General features: G+C 42.7%; 1 protein-coding gene across 1 annotated transcript; it reads right to left on the reverse strand.

Moving 5' to 3' along the window:
* Positions 1-1,699: 1,699 nt before the first annotated feature.
* On the reverse strand, positions 1,700-7,633 carry LOC137347906 (interferon alpha-B-like). The gene is made up of 4 exons (XM_068012952.1): positions 7,502-7,633; positions 7,237-7,326; positions 1,906-2,145; positions 1,700-1,798 (listed from the first exon to the last, which is right to left on the reverse strand). The coding sequence occupies exons 1-4, from the start codon at positions 7,631-7,633 to the stop codon at positions 1,700-1,702; spliced, it is 561 nt and encodes a 186-aa protein (XP_067869053.1).
* Between the last annotated feature and the right edge of the window lie 8,896 nt (positions 7,634-16,529).

Consider the following 16,529-nt stretch of genomic DNA (forward strand, 5'->3'; position numbering starts at 1 on the left):
CAGCCTTTGGTCATAAGGTTGCTCTTTCCATATCTTCCTATTATTCCATTGGAGAGAATAGTGCAAATTAATGGGAGGATTTGCAGGATGGTTAACAGTCTGACAAATGGCGTCTTGAGCATTCCTTCCATGGCCATAAACATACCAATTGACAGATTGATCAGTCCAAGACAACAGGAGTGTATTATAGGCTCCCATAAACCATGCGGAGTATGGGGAATCTATTGGGTACATGTGCCCACGTGGATGTCAACCCAGAATTCAGAACCAGAATTTGGATCCTCCGTTGAGACACTCTGGGACATCCCATCCTCTGACCCGAGGCAGTAATCATAATACTAAGCCAAAGGTTCACTCTAGGCCCTGGCGTGATCCTGTGGAATAAGTCTCTGAAGTTTTCCAACATGCAGAGAAAAAATGTATATTGATTAATTGACTGTGGACAAAGCCAGGGGAAATGTATTAATAAGAACTAACAGGACAGTCAGTGAAGGGCTGTGTGCACTTGTGGATGAATGAAGACTTGTGTTTGAACAAATGGTAGAAATATTGAGATGAATACACAAAAGCAAGGATGAAGTGCATATCAGTGGACCAAAGGGAAGGGAGGATAAAAACAAGTAAGTGTGACTGACAGTAGAAAATACACCAGGTCCAGATCATATGCAGTCTAAGAAACTATGAAATAAGGTCAATGAGAGAAAGAACAAATCATAATTTTCCTATCAACTTCAGAAACAAGTATTGTGCCAAAGGATTGCAGGGTGGCAAGATATTAGACTTAATTCAGCTGTATGTAACTCTATGGAGTCCATAGTATGGGGTGAAATAATTGAGAAGTCGGAGAAGCATGAGGGACAGTCAACACGAATCTGTAAATAATAACAATGAGAAAAGAGTGGAAAATCAGGAAAATTGGGTTTGAAATGGATTGACAGCTTTGAGCAGTGAGGGAAAATCAGACAGCAGAGAGAGGAGACTTGAGCAGAGATTGTATCAGTAATAGACAGCAAGGAGGAAAATCCAGAGCATTTATAGTGAGTATGGAAAACTGATCAACACAAATGAGAAATAGATATTATTCTTGTAATTGTGAATTATTGAAAACAATTTATTTACACCAACATATGTTCATTCAGTATAAAAGATTTCCAGTTTACAAAAACATTGTCTATCCCACAACTCTTAATAAATATCAATAAGTTAATTTTTAAACTCACTTTACACATTGTATAACACTGTAACATTTCATGCTGTGAACAAATCACAACAATAAATATCAATGAATTAGGATGAATTGAGATGGATTGTAGTTTGGGCTCTTTGGAGAGCAGAATTGTAAAGGTCAGTGTGACTCAGAGTTCATTGATCTGCAAACCTACACCCTTGAAAGCCCAATAGTGCATTCAAAACCAGACTCCCCATAATGAGCCCTTTAGCATTTCATCACAGGAAATTATCACAGCAATAAATATCAATAAATTAAAATAAATAATTAAATATGAAACAATATTAAGCCAGTCACTGTTCTCTATCGGTCATTTTGCTGCCAATGGCATCATTACAGCAATCCAATTAAATTAAAATATTAAATAAAATAAATACTGTTAAATAAAATATATGTAGTTATACATTTAAGGCATTTAAAATAAATATTTATTTTTTCCAGTCTGTACTGAAACATGTCTTTGGAAAGTCTTCAGTTTCTTCTTCTGATTTTTGCTGTTATAACAAGGATCTGTTGTAAACAGGCTCTGGTCTCAGTGCGGATTATTTCCCAGGCACAGTCACTGAATATCTGAAGGAAGGAAATATTCGGGAAAATCCATTAGAGAATCAATAGATTTAAATGGGGTGAAATGAACTACATGCTAGTAATTACACAGAAAATACCAATTGTCCCACCTTCTGTTTGAGAAACTTTTCCAGTTTCCTGAAGTATTTGTGAATGGCAGTGTTGCTCCTGGGCTTGGACTCTGATCTCAATTTCCAGACACATTCTTCCATCTCTCCGAGTTGCCGATCGAGGAGAAGACGAAAGTTTTCCACCTTGTCTCGGGGCCATGTGACTGAACCCAGGTTCATGCTGTAGATCTTGTTGATGTGACGCAGGGTTTGATGGACAATCTGGATGCTGTCCTGGGCCTGTGCACAATAGACACAATAACATTAGAGGGGGTCTTATACCTTTTCGGTTTAAAGTAGTTATGGAAAGGAACAAGGAATAGGTCAACAGTAAATAAGCAACGGGAGGCTTTAATAGTGAAGACATCTTGGATACAGACTGGTCTCATTCCTCTGAAGCAGAAAGTAAGGACATGCAAAATTCGAGCACCGTGGATAGAGAGCTCAAATAGATAGTGAAAAGGAAGGCTTCTCATAAATATTAGGCTCATAATAACGTGGGGAACGAAGCTGAATATAAACAGTGCAGAGAAGAACTATCAAAGAAATGAGGGGCAGAGTGCATAAAAAATGGACTAGCTGCAAACAAAAAAGGGAAGCTACAAATCTTTTACAAGCATGTAAAGGGAAAGAAGGGGTAGTAATTAGTGGCCGGAAAAGCAATTTTCTTCTGGAGCAGGGGGTACAGCTGAGGATCTAAATGATTAATTTGCACGTGTCTTCACTAAATAGGATGGTTCGAATATCACAGTGAAGATGGGTGTTTGGCAGAGGTGGAGGTAGAAGAAAAATTGGATAGGGTGAAAATAGATACAGAGGAGGTAGTTAAAAGATTGGTGGCACTCTACGTAGGAAAGTCACGCAGTCTGGATAGAATATGTCGCAGGTTGCTGAGGAAAGTAAGTGCTGAAATAATGGAAGTTCTGGCCACAATTTTCCAGTCCTCCTCAGATGTGAGAGTGATGCCAAAGGACTGGAAGTTTTCTGCCTGTTCAAAAAAGAAAGAGGGTAAACTTGACAACCACAGGCCAGTTCGCCCTTCATGGGTGGCGGGAAGTTTGTCGACAGTATTTTTCCAAGGTAAAAGGAATTGTCACTTACCAAAATATGACTTAGTAAATGTCAACCAGTAAAAATTTGTTAAGGTAAAATCATGATGCCTAACTTGATTGAGTTATTCGATCAAGTAGCAGAAAGGATTGCTGAGGGAGGTGTGGTGATTGTTGTGTATGTAGATCTTCAAAATATCTGTATACGGATTTGCTGAATTGATGGTGAAAAAATTCAATAATAGGTTTGAAAGGGAAATTGAGTAAATAGTTGAAGAGGAAAGGTTTGCATGGCTATGGGAAATAGTGAGGGGAGTGGGAATAATTGGATAATTCATTCAAAGAGCCTGCACAAGCATGATGAGCCACATGGCCTCTTCTGTACCATTCAATGATTCGATGACTTAACCTGCCCTGATGGTGCAAACCACACAGCCAATCACTGTAGCTCAGGAGTGAGATGGTTAGAGGGAGGCAGATTGTTACATTGTGTAAGATGAATGGGTGAGTTTAGATAATTAGAGGAAGTGAGATGATGAGAAGCAAGGTAATTTGACAAGATTCATGGTTAACATAGATGGAGGGTGTGAAATGGTTAAAAGAATGATTAGGGGACACTGGTGTACTGATAATGTTACTTGAATACTAATTCAGACGCCAGGAAAAAGCTCTGGGGACATGAGTCCAAATCCCACCAGAGTGGCTGGTGGAAATTAAATATAATTATTAAATCTGCAGTTAAAAGCTAGTCTCATTTATGGTTACCATGAAACTATTGGATTGTCAATAAAAACACATCTATTTCATCAATGCCAAATCTACTGTCCTTACCTGGTCTGGCCTATATGTGACTCCAGACCCGACTCTGAAAGGGCCTAGCAAGCCATTCAGTTGTATCAAACCACTGTAGAAAAGTTGAATAAGAATAAAACTGGACAGATTGACCACAGCACCAGAAATGACAATGGCAGACTCTGACCAGTCAACCCTACAAAATCCTCCTTACTACTTATCTGGGGACCTGTGCCAAAATAAAGAGAACTGTCCCACAGACTGCACAGGTTTGCCTGGCAGATTCATACTCACTGAATCATGCCATAGAGCCATTGTCCCAGACTACTCCATCATCATCGAAATGGGACAAGATACAGCCAGCAGAGTTAGTTGCACAGTATTAAACAGTGGGGAGGGAGTGTCCTCAACATTGATGCCAGACCCCATGAATTCTTACACCATCAGGCCAAACATGGGCAAGGAAATCACCTGCTGATTACCACCTAAAACCTCCCTCAGACAATCAAACTTGCTCTGCCACACAATAAGATCATGGCTGATCCGATTGTGACATTAACTCCACTTTCCTCCCTTAACCAGCACCACCCCCATATCTCTTGACTCCCTTGTAGATCAAAAATCTGTCTAACTCAGCCTTGAATATGTTCGGTGAATCACCCACCACTGCTCTCTGGGGAAGAGAATTCCAAATATTAAAGACCCTCTGAGAGAAGAAAGACCTCCTCGTTTCCATCTTAAAAAGAGACTCCTTATTTTAAAATTGTGCCCCCTCGTCTATCTCATGAAGAAAAACATCCTATCAGCATCTACGCTGTCAAGCCCCCTCAGAATATTATATGTTTCAATAAGATCACCTCTCATTCTTCTAAACTCCAATGAGTATAGACCCAACCTCCTCAACCTTTCCTCATAAGACAACCCTTTCATCCTCGGAAACAGCCCAGAGAGCATTTGCTGAACTGCTTCCAATGCATGTATATCCCTCAGATGATGAATCAGCACTCCTTCATGTTTAACACCACTTTGAGGAAGCAGTGTGGGTCGTAATGGCACAGAATGTACTCTTGGTGGAGAACCTCAATGCCCATCACCAAGAGTGGCTCAGTAGCAGCACTACTCACCGAGCTGGTCCAGTCCTGATGGATGTAACATCCAGACTGGGCCTGCAGCAAGTGGTGATGATCCAGGAAAAAGGAAGTTTGCCTGACATCATCCTCACCAAGCGACCTGTTGCAGATGCATCTGTCCATGACAGTATTGGTAGGAGTGAGTACCACATAGTCCTTATGGAGGTGATGTCCTGTCTTCACTCTGAGGATACTGTCCATTGTGTGCAATGGCACTACCACGGTGCTAAATGGGATACATTCAGGACAGATCTAGCAGCTGAAAACTGGGCATCCATGAGGCACTGTGAGCCATCAGCAGCAGCAGAATTGTATTCAATCACACTCTGTAACTGCATGGCCTGACATATCCCTCACTCGACCATCACCATCAAGCCAGAGGATCAGACCTGGTTCAATGAGGAGTTTAAGAGAGCAAGCCAGGAGCAGCACCAGGGATACCTAAAAATGAGATATCAACCTGGTGAAGCTACCACACAGGACAACATGCATGTTAAACAGCGGAAGCAGCATGCCATAGAGCTAAGAGATCCCACACCAATGGATCAGATCAAAGCTCTGCAGCCCTGCCACATCACGTTGTGTATGGTGGTGGACAATTAAACAACTAACAGGGGGAAAAGGCTCCACAAACATCCCCAGTGTCAATGTTGGGGGAGCCCAGAACATTAGTGCAGAAGACAAGGCTAAAGTATTTGCATCCATCTTGGCCTCCTCGTGAGGTCCCCAGCATCATAGATGCAAATCTTCAACCAATTCAATTCACTCCACGTGATTTCAAGAAATGGCTGAAGGGACAGGATACAGCAAAGGCTATAGGGCCTGACAACATCCTGGCAGTAGAATTGAAGACTTGTTCTCCAGAATAAGCTGCACCCTTAGCCAAGCTTTTCCAGTACAGCTACAACATTGCGATCTACCCAACAAAGCAGAAAATTGCCCAGGTGTGTCATGTGCACAAAAGACAGTACAAATCCAATCTGGCCAATTTCCATCCCATCAGTCTGCTCTCGATCATCAGCAAAGTGCTGGAGGGTGTGGTCAACAGTTCTATCAAGTGGCACTTACACAGCAATAACCTGTTCACTGATGCACAGTTGGGGTTCCAACAGGGCTATCCAGCTCCAGGCCTCATAATAGCCTTGGTCCAAACATGGACAAAAGGGCTGAATTCAAGTGGTAAGATGAGTGACTGACTTGACATCAAGGCAGCATTTGACTGAGTGTGGCATCAAAGAGCCCTAGCAAAATTGAAGTCAATGGGAATCAGGGGGTAAACTCTTCATTGATTGGAGTCATACCTAGAACAAATGAAGATGATTGTGGTTGTTGACAGCCAAACATCGAAGCCCCAGGACATCGCTGCAGGAGTTTCACAGGTTAATGTCCCAGACCTAACCATCTTCAGCCGCTTCATCAATGACTTTCCCACCATCAGAAGCTCAGAAGTGGGAATGTTCACTGATGACGTTATTCAGTACCAACCGTGACTCCTCAGGTACTCAAGCAGTTCATCTCCACCTGCAGCAAGAGCTGAACAACATTCAGGCTTCGGCTGATAAGTGACAAGTAACATTCATGACCACAAGTGCCAAGCAATGACCATCTCCAACAAGAGAGAATCTAACCATCTCCACTTGATATTCAACAACATTACCATCACTGAATCTCCCACTATCAACATCCTGAGGGTTATCATTGACCAGAAACTTAACAGGACCAGTCATATAAATACTGTGGCAACAAGAGCAGCTCAGAGGCTGGTAATTCTGCGGGAGTAATTCACCTCCTGACTCCCCAATGCCAGTCCACCACCTACAAGGCACAAGTCAGGAATGTGATGGAATACTCTCCACTTGCCTGGATGAGTGCAGCTCCAACAACACTCAAGATGCTCGACACCATCCAGGATGAAGCAGCCCAATTTATTGACACCTGATCCAACACCTTCAACATTCTCTCCCTCCACCAGCATTGCAGTGTGTAACTTGTACAAGATGCACTGCAGCAAATCACCAACAATTCTTAGACAGCACTTTCCAAAGCTGCAACCTCTACCACAGCAGCTGCTTGGCAACACTATCACCTGCGTGTTCCCCTCCAAGCTACAAACCATCCTGACTTGGGAGTATATCGCCGTTCCTCCACTGTTAGAATTAAGGAGAAAGTAAGTGCTGTCATTGTGAGTGATGTAGTTAGTGAGTGAATGACTGAGTAGTTCTGCTGTCATTCTCACACCAATGGGCGGAAAACACTGGATTTAAATTTCCTGGTGTTGAAATTTCTGATCAGGTTGATGATCTTACTCATACTCTCAATAAAACTCCAGTTCGAATAAAATAAACCCAGTGTTCACTCACCTCGAATCCCTTCGAAAGTTTCATCAGGTTCAAGGGCTTGGTTTTCAGCGAGAGCCTCTGTTTTACACACTGTCGAGGAAAGGGACCGCCCTGAGAGGAGATAACAATCACTGTTACAATCAGCCCCAGAAACTGAAATACTACAGAATCACTGACTATTAATTAGCAAAATTATAAACTGCAAACTATTTCTCCTGATATGGCTTTTCACAACAAACAAACCCTGTGTGGTCCGGTTATGGTTCTGAATGTGTTTTAAACTCACCATTTCATTCAGTTTGCTCAGAGTCTCTGTGTTGAGAACTTGCTGTAACTGCAACCTCTCACAGCCCAGACTCAGGGTCCCGGGCAACAAGACCAACACCATCCAAAATCTCCAAACACTGGGGAAAGCCATCCCAAGCGACCCAGAGTAAAACACTGATCTGAAGGACGAGTAACCGACGGCTTCGATGTTCAGCGCCAAAACGCTTCTTGTTCACTGACTTAAACTGTGAAAGTGGAATTGCAGCCGATTCTGATCCAGGAGCGACCGTCTGTGTTGCTGAATGGTGTGAGAGTGCGGCTGGATTCTGCTGGGAACTCTCACTGACACTGCCATGCTGTCGGATTTAATGTGTGGCATTACATTCGAAAAGTGAAAATATTCTGCAGGATTTTTGGAGTTTGTGCTATTTCTTTTTGATGTAAGGAATCGAAAATCTGGAGAGTCCAGAGCCAGCGACTGGAAAATCCCCGGTAGAAAAACATTGAACCAGCTCTCGATTCCAGTTCAATGTTGTGTGGGTTCAGATCACCGGGGCATGAAGGGAGAGTCTGTATTGGGGGGAGTGTGAACATGTATTTTATAATCCGGGTTTAGAGAGACACTGACAGCGGTAATCCGGTGCCGCGGCTTTTAATGCTGACATTCGGCTCCAGAAAGAGCGATTCCCTTTTAAATCCACTCTCTCCCCGGTGTGCTCACATGGCGCTTTTCCTTTTCACACTTCGCAGGTTGGACATTGCAGAGACCCCGGGTCACAGCCCAGGATCACCGCTTGATGCCGAATGTCTCCGCTCGGATTCACCTGTCGGAGAATCTGCTCTTTAAGTGGAAGAAGTTTGTCATTTCTGGGCTCTTTTCTGCGGTCATTTTCAGAGTTTGTTTGAAAGAAAATTTAATCTGCTTCGACTCTGAGTCCCAAAGTGATCCCGCTCCCTTTTCTTTCATCATTTCTTTCTTGTCTCCCTCCCGGGAAAGTGTCCGTGTCAGTTTCTCTGTGGAAATGAACCTTGTGTCAATTACATCGAAAGTGAAAGTGCCTCAGGGAAAGTGACGAGTTTTGTCATTTCCGAAAGGGAGGAGAGTTTGTAAACAGAACGGGTCACACTGAGAGGGCTGAGGGGGAGCTGCAACAGGGTTTGGGATATCCGGGATATCCCCGATTCCAAAGGGAATGTCACAAAATCAATCTCATCTGAAACTGTGATCAAAAACTTCCGTCCGGGTGGATGTGGGACTGAGATCCCACGAGCACCAGCTTTAGCCGGGAGAAAAACTGCAATTTAGAATAATGCTGATGGTAACAGGATAATGGTGAATAAAACTGTAGGAATTGTAAATAGTTTCGAATGGAGGCGGAAGGAGGGTTAGGGAATTTAAGGAGGAATGTTTAAAACACTGGTGTGTAACATAATAGGAAGTAGCAAGGACTCTTAGCAGCACGTCCATTATAATCTTACTCTGTACCTTTATCATTCTGCATAATTGGACTTCCTAATGTCAACATCTTGTCACCCCATTGGGGTAGAGATTCCGCATTGTAGGAATTCATGGGGAGAGCAAATAGATGGGTTTATCCCCAATTTTGCCTCATTGCGCTCCGAACGAAATTGGATGTTTTGAGATTTTGTTCTCGGGTTTCCGCTCAAATTCGTTTGCCAATCCCCAAACGCAAAATCTGCCATGAGCCAACAAATCGGTCAGGGATTTCAAATGTATTTTTAATAAAACTGCCTTAAAATGTTCGATTAGATATTTAAGAGTGGAAACAGTTGCAGTTTGATTCATACAGCAGAAAATGGATTTATCACAAAAAGTAAGCATTTTAAATGACACTATCAATCCTGCACCTGTGAGATTTTAAATGACTGAAATTAAGAACAAAGAACAAAGAAAATTACAGCACAGGAACAGGCCCTTCGGCCCTCCAAGCCTACGCCGATCCAAATCCTCTCTCTAAACCTGTCGCCTATTTTCTAAGGGTCTGTATCTCTTTACTTCCTGCCCATTCATGTATCTGTCTAGATACATCTTAAAAGACGCTATCGTGCCCGCGTCTACCACCTCCGCTGGCAAAGCGTTCCATGCACCCACCACCCTCTGCGTCAAGAAATTTCCACGCATATCCCCCCTAAACTTTTCCCCTTTCACTTTGAACTCGTGTGCCCTTGCAATTGAATCCCCCACTCTGGGAAAAAGCTTCTTGCTATCCACTCTGTCTATACCTCTCATGATTTTGTACACCTCAATCAGGTCCCCCCTCAACCTCTGTCTTTCTAATGAAAATAATCCTAATCTGCTCAACCTCTCTTCATAGCAAGCGCCCTCCATACCAGGCAACATCCTGGTGAATCTCCTCTGCACCCTCTCCAAAGCATCCACATCCTTTTGGTAATGTGGCGACCAAAATTGGCATTTTAAAATATATAGGCCCATTTGTTAGTTATATTTGGGTGCAATAGTCATTTTCTTCGTAAAGTAAACTTGCCGAATCTTGTCCTTATTGCCCAAATGAAGCACTTTAAGATTTGGATCCTCCGGAGAGGCCTGCAATTACAATGGTGATTAATTTATCCTGGCAATAAAGCCACTATTTTGGCACAACCAGCTTCCAGTGCAATTTTTTTTCTAAACTAGCGTTGAGAGTGGAAACTCAATTTGCCCTGGACGTAATTTGCAGGTAACAGCGGTCAATCTTTCACAGTTATTTCACTGACTTTGGGTGAGTTGCACTGAGCAAACCAGGACAAATAGTCATGTGGTAGTACAGAACTTGAGAACTGCTAAAAATAGAGACATATTGTGGAAGCTTTTGTTCTTGCACTCATCAGGCCAACAGGCAAGAATAACCAATGTAAGGGGAAACAACAACTTATTCTGTATGAGAACAGAGTGCTGATTGGTTGGCAAGTGAAATCTGATTGGTAGAGGCTTTGCCATGGAGCATGCACCAGTTTATGGTGACTGACAGTTAACTGTCAAGCTTTGTTTGAAATTTAAACCAGGCAGCTTGACTGTGGTTGGTCAAGGCATTTCTCTGAGGAATGAACCAGCAAATGGCTGAAACAGCGGCAATGTGTGTACATGTTCATTCTGTGTGCACCGAACAGAAACCTGCGTAATAAGATATGTAGCTTCCAGTACACACAAATGCGCCACACTGTGAGCCCGACTGACAATCTTCAATTAGTTGTCAGTGTAATTCTTAGCACACTGCGGATTATTTAGCAAATGTTGTCCAATTGCAGAATCACATCTAATGTTGGACATTGTGTTCTGAGCTTTGCAACCTAGGGCTGGTTGGTTACGTCCTGTACGTTGCCTGCTGCAAACAGTGGAAGGGACAATTCACCAGTCTTTGGGATATACAGCCGAAATACTAAGCATCACACTGGCATTGAAATTCATACATCACACAACTCACTTGTGTGATAGGCAGGATGATGTTTGCCTTGACAGCAGCATCAGGTTAGTGGTGAACACCATGCGTGTTGCTACTGCATAGCGAACTTTACCTGTTGATCAATGTTTTGGGATACATTACCTCCAGGGTAATTTGAGGTAGACTGGGCATTTCTCAGGGCCACAAATAATGGCCTTACGTACGTTTCTATGTTTCCGTGATTTCCAGTGAGAAATGATCTGATCAGGGTCACCAATGTCACACAGGATTTCATTGATTCACCCTATTTCAGCATCAAGCTTGCATGGTGAGCAAATGGCTCGGGCCCTATTTACGAGGTTGACCATAAAGTCAATCTTATAGCGCGTGGAACTGTCGGAATCCCAATACTTGTATTGAACAATGAAGTATAAGATGTTGTTTTCCCTTACATTGGTTATTCCTGCGTGTTGTCCTGATGAGTGCAAAATGAAAAGCTTCGACAACATATCTCTATTTTAAGCAATTCTCAAAAACTAGGACAAGCGAGCGGAAAGTCCTCTTTGCTTTTTGTTAATTCTAAATTCCTATCCACCATTTATTTTGAGACTTGCATTATAAAATTGATGGTCTGAGTGCATAAAACAAGGCACTTCAGATGAAAAGAGGTAGAAATTATGATGTCACTTCGTGGGTGGGAGACAAAGGAATGAATAGAGGGTCGATGGAATGTTCGGGATGCAAAGCGGCAATAAACTGAACCATTTGGTCGCTGCGTAAAAGATAATGGGAGATTGACTAACAATTTAGGTGAAGCTGTTTGTCAGCATTTATCATTGTAAATTGCTATGTTAGCATTTGAAATCCAATTTTGACATGGCAACTGCCAAACTGCCATGATATAATTGCAGCCTTTGGTCATAAGGTTGCTCTTTCCATATCTTCCTATTATTCGCTTGGAGAGAATAGTGCGAACGAATGGGAGGATTTGCAGGATTTTTAACAGTCTGACAAATGGCGTCTTGAGCATTCCTTCCAGGGCCATAAACATACCAATTGACAGATTGATCAGTCCAAGACAACAGGAGTGTATTATAGGCTCTCATAAACCATGCGGAGTATGGGGAATCCACTGGATACATGTGCACACGTGGATGTCAACCCAGAATTCAGAACCAGAATTTGGACCCTCCATTGAGACACTCTGGGACATCCCATCCTCTGACCCGAGGCAGTACTCAAAATACTAAGCCAAAGGTTCACTCCAGGCCCTGGCGTGATCCTGTGGAATAAGTCTCTGAAGTTTTCCAACATGCATAGAAAAAATGTATATTGATGAATTGACTGTGGACAAACCCAGGGGAAATGTATTCATAAGAAATGAGAGGATAGTCAGTGAAGGGCTGTGTGCACTTGTGGATGAATGAAGACTTGTGTTTGAACAAATGGTAGAAATATTGAGATGAATACACAAAAGCAAGGATGAAGTGCATATCAGTGGACCAAAGGGAAGGGAGGATAAAAACAAGTAAGTGTGAATGACAGTAGAAAATACACCAGGTCCAGATCATATGCAATCTAAGAAACTATGAAATAAGGTCAATGAGAGAAAGAACAAATCATAATTTTCCAATCAACTTCAGAAACAAGTATTGTGCCAAAGGATTGCAGGGTGGCAAGATATTAGACTTAATTCAACTGTATGTAACTCTATGGAGTCCATAGTATGGGGTGAAATAATTGAGAAGTCGGAGAAGCATGAGGGACAGTCAACACGAATCTGTAAATAATACTTGTGCTTGCAGAATACCGTTTAAGTTTTCAATAAGCTCACATACAAATCGACAGAAATGCAATCAGTGTTAAAGATATAGATTTTCAGAAGGTGTAAGACACTCCCACTTTTCACTCATTCTCACTCATCACACCCATTGACTGATTTCCCCGTCTGTACTCTGTGTCAGATACTCCAGTCATCTCCTGCCGCCACCCATTCCTTTTCTCCGTCCATTTCCAATTGATGGCTTTATTTTGCCCTTTCCTGTTTAACAGGAACTGGTGGTCTGAGGTGTATTTGTTTTAATGCAAGAAGTGTAGTAGGTAAGGCAGATGAACTTAGGGCTTGGATTAGTACCTGGGAGTATGATGTTATTGCTATTACTGAGACTTGGTTAAGGGAAGGGCATGATTGGCAACTAAATATCCCAGGATACCGATGCTTCAGGCGGGATAGAGAGGGAGGTAAAAGGGGGGGAGGAGTTGCATTACTGGTCAAAGAGGATATCACAGCTGTGCTGAAGGAAGGCACTAAGGAGGACTCGAGCTGTGAGGCAATATGGGCAGAACTCAGAAATAGGAAGGGTGCGGTAACAATGTTGGGGCTGTACTATAGGCCTCCCAACAGCGAGCGTGAGATAGAGGTACAAATATGTAAACAGATTATGGAAAGCTGTAGGAGCAACAGGATGGTGGTGATAGGAGATTTTAATTTTCCCAACATTGACTGGGATTCACTTAATGTTAGAGGTCTAGATGGAGCAGAATTTGTAAGGAGCATCCAGGAGGGTTTTCTAGAACAGTATGTAAATAGTCCAACTCGGGAAGGGGCCATACTGGACCTGGTGTTGGGAAATGAGCCGAGCCAGGTGGTTGACGTTTCAGTAGGGGACTACTTTGGGAATAGTGATCACAATTCCGTAAGTTTTAGAATACTCATGGACAAAGACGAGAGTGGTCCTAAAGGAAGAGTGCTAAACTGGGGGAAGGCCAACTATACCAAAATTCGGCAGGAGCTGGGGAATGTACATTGGGAGCAGCTGTTTGAAGATAAATCCACTTTTGATATGTGGGAGGCTTTTAAAGAGAGGTTGATTAGCGTGCAGGAGAGACATGTTCCTGTGAAAATGAGGGGTAGAAATGGCAAGATTAGGGAACCATGGATGACAGGTGAAATTGTGAGACTAGCTAAGAGGAAAAAGGAAGCACACATAAGGTCTAGGCGGCTGAAGAAAGACGAAGCTTTGAAAGAATATCGGGATTGTAGGACCAATTTGAAACGAGGAATTAAGAGGGCTAAAAGGGGTCATGAAATATCTTTAGCAAACAGGGTTAAGGAAAATCCCAAAGCCTTTTATTCATATATAAGGAGCAAGAGGGTAACTAGAGAAAGGATTGGCCCACTCAAGGACAAAGGAGGAAAGTTATGCGTGGAGTCAGAGAAAATGGGTGAGATTCTAAACGAGTACCTTGCATCGGTATTCACCGAGGAGAGGGACATGATGGATGTTGAGGTTAGGGACAGATGTTTGATTACTCTAGGTCAAGTCGGCATAAGGAGGGAGGAAGTGTTGGGTATTCTAAAAGGCATTAAGCTGGACAAGTCCCCAGGTCCGGATGGGATCTATCCCAGGTTACTGTGGGAAGCGAGAGAGGAAATAGTTGGGGCCTTAACAGATATCTTTGCAACATCCTTAAACACGGGTGAGGTCCCGGAGGACTGGAGAATTGCTAATGTTGACCCCTTGCTTAAGAAGGGTAGCAGGGAAAGTCCAGGTAATTATAGACCGGTGAGCCTGACGTCAGTGGTAGGGAAGCTGCTGGAGAAGATACTGAGGGATAGGATCTATTCCCATCTGGAAGAAAATGGGCTCATCAGTGATAGGCAACATGGTTTTGTGCAGGGAAGGTCATGTCTTACCAACTTAATAGAATTCTTTGAGGAAGTGACAAAGTTGATTGATGAGGGAAGGGCTGTAGATGTCATATACATGGACTTCAGTAAGGCGTTTGATAAGGTTCCCCATGGTAGGCTGATGGAGAAAGTGAAGGCGCATGGGGTCCAAGGTGTACTAGCTAGATGGATAAAGAACTGGCTGGGCAACAGGAGACAGAGAGTAGCAGTGGAAGGGAGTTTCTCAAATTGGAGACGTGTGACCAGTGGTGTTCCACAGGGATCCGTGCTGGGACCACTGTTGTTTGTGAAATACATAAATGATTTGGAGGAAAGTATAGGTGGTCTGATTAGCAAGTTTGCAGACGACACTAAGATTGGTGGAGTAGCAGATACTGAAGGGGACTGTCAGAGAATACAGCAGAATATAGATAGACTGGAGAGTTGGGCAGAGAAATGGCAGATGGAGTTCAATCAGGGCAAATGCGAGGTGATGCATTTTGGAAGATCCAATTCAAGAGTGAACTATACAGTAAATGGAAAAGTCCTGGGGAAAATTGATGTACAGAGAGATTTGGGTGTTCAGGTTCATTGTTCCCTGAAGGTGGCAACGCAGGTCAATAGAGTGGTCAAGAAGGCATACGGCATGCTTTCCTTCATCGGACGGGGTATTGAGTGCAAGAGTTGGCAGGTCATGTTACAGTTGTATAGGACTTTGGTTCGGCCACATTTGGAATACTGCGTGCCGTTCTGGTCGCCCCATTACCAAAAGGATGTGGATGCTTTGGAGAGGGTGCAGAGGAGGTTCACCAGGATGTTGCCTGGTATGGAGGGCGCTAGCTATGAAGAGAGGTTGAGTAGATTAGGATTATTTTCATTAGAAAGACGGAGGTTGAGGGGGGACCTGATTGAGGTGTACAAAATCATGAGAGGTATCGACAGGGTGGATAGCAAGAAGCTTTTTCCCAGAGTGGGGGATTCAATTACAAGGGGACACGAGTTCAAAGTGAAAGGGGAAAAGTTTAGGGGGGATATCTGTGGAAAGTTCTTTACGCAGAGGGTGGTGGGTGCATGGAACGCATTACCAGTGGAGGTGGTAGACGCGGGCACGATAGCGTCTTTTAAGATGTATCTAGACAGATACATGAATGGGCAGGAAGTAAAGAGATACAGACCCTTAGAAAATAGGCGACAGGTTTAGATAGAGGATCTGGATCGGCGTAGGCTTGGAGGGCCGAAGGGCCTGTTCCTGTGCTGTAATTCTCTTTGTTCTTTGTTCTTCTAACACCTCAGGCTTAATCCTCTCTCATTTGGAGTGCGGATATGAAGTTGAGAAAAGAGTGGAAAATCAGGTAAATTGGGTTTGAAATGGATTGACAGCTTTGAGCAGTGAGGGAAAATCAGACAGCAGAGAGAGGAGACTTGAGCAGAGATTGTATCAGTAACAGACAGCAAGGAGAAAAATCCAGAGCATTTATAGTGAGTATGGAAAACTGATCAACACAAATGAGAAATAGATATTATTCTTGTAAATGTGAATTTTTGAAAACAATTTATTTACACCAACATATGTTCATTCAGTATAAAAGATTTCCAGTTTACAAAAACATTGTCTATCCCACAACTCTTAATAAATATCAATAAGTTAATTTTTAAACTCACTTTACACATTGTATAACACTGTAACATTTCATTATGTGAACAAATCACAACAATAAATATCAATGAATTAGGATGAATTGAGATGGATTGTAGTTTGGGCTCTTTGGAGAGCAGAATTGTAAAGGTAGGTGAGACTCAGGGTTCATTGATCTGCAAGCCTACACCCTTGAAAGCCCAATAGTGCATTCAAAACCAGACTCCCCACAATGAGCCCTTTAGCATTTCATCACAGGAAATTATCACAGCAATAAATATAAATAAATTTAAATAAATAATTAAATATGAAACAATATTAAGCCAGTCATTCTTCTCTA

This window comes from Heterodontus francisci, chromosome 33 (assembly GCF_036365525.1).
Source record: "Heterodontus francisci isolate sHetFra1 chromosome 33, sHetFra1.hap1, whole genome shotgun sequence".
NCBI classification, from domain to species: domain Eukaryota; kingdom Metazoa; phylum Chordata; class Chondrichthyes; order Heterodontiformes; family Heterodontidae; genus Heterodontus; species Heterodontus francisci.

Bases quoted from the DNA above. Each gene is read 5' to 3' on its own strand.
- LOC137347906 (XM_068012952.1), bottom strand. From the start codon at position 7,633: ATGGCTTTCCCCAGTGTTTGGAGATTTTGGATGGTGTTGGTCTTGTTG. The intron at 7,327-7,501 runs GTGAGTTTAAAA...ATCTCCTCTCAG, and splicing joins TGAGCAAACTGAATGAAATG to GGCGGTCCCTTTCCTCGACA. The intron at 1,799-1,905 runs GTGGGACAATTG...TCCTTCCTTCAG, and splicing joins AAAAGTTTCTCAAACAGAAG to ATATTCAGTGACTGTGCCTG.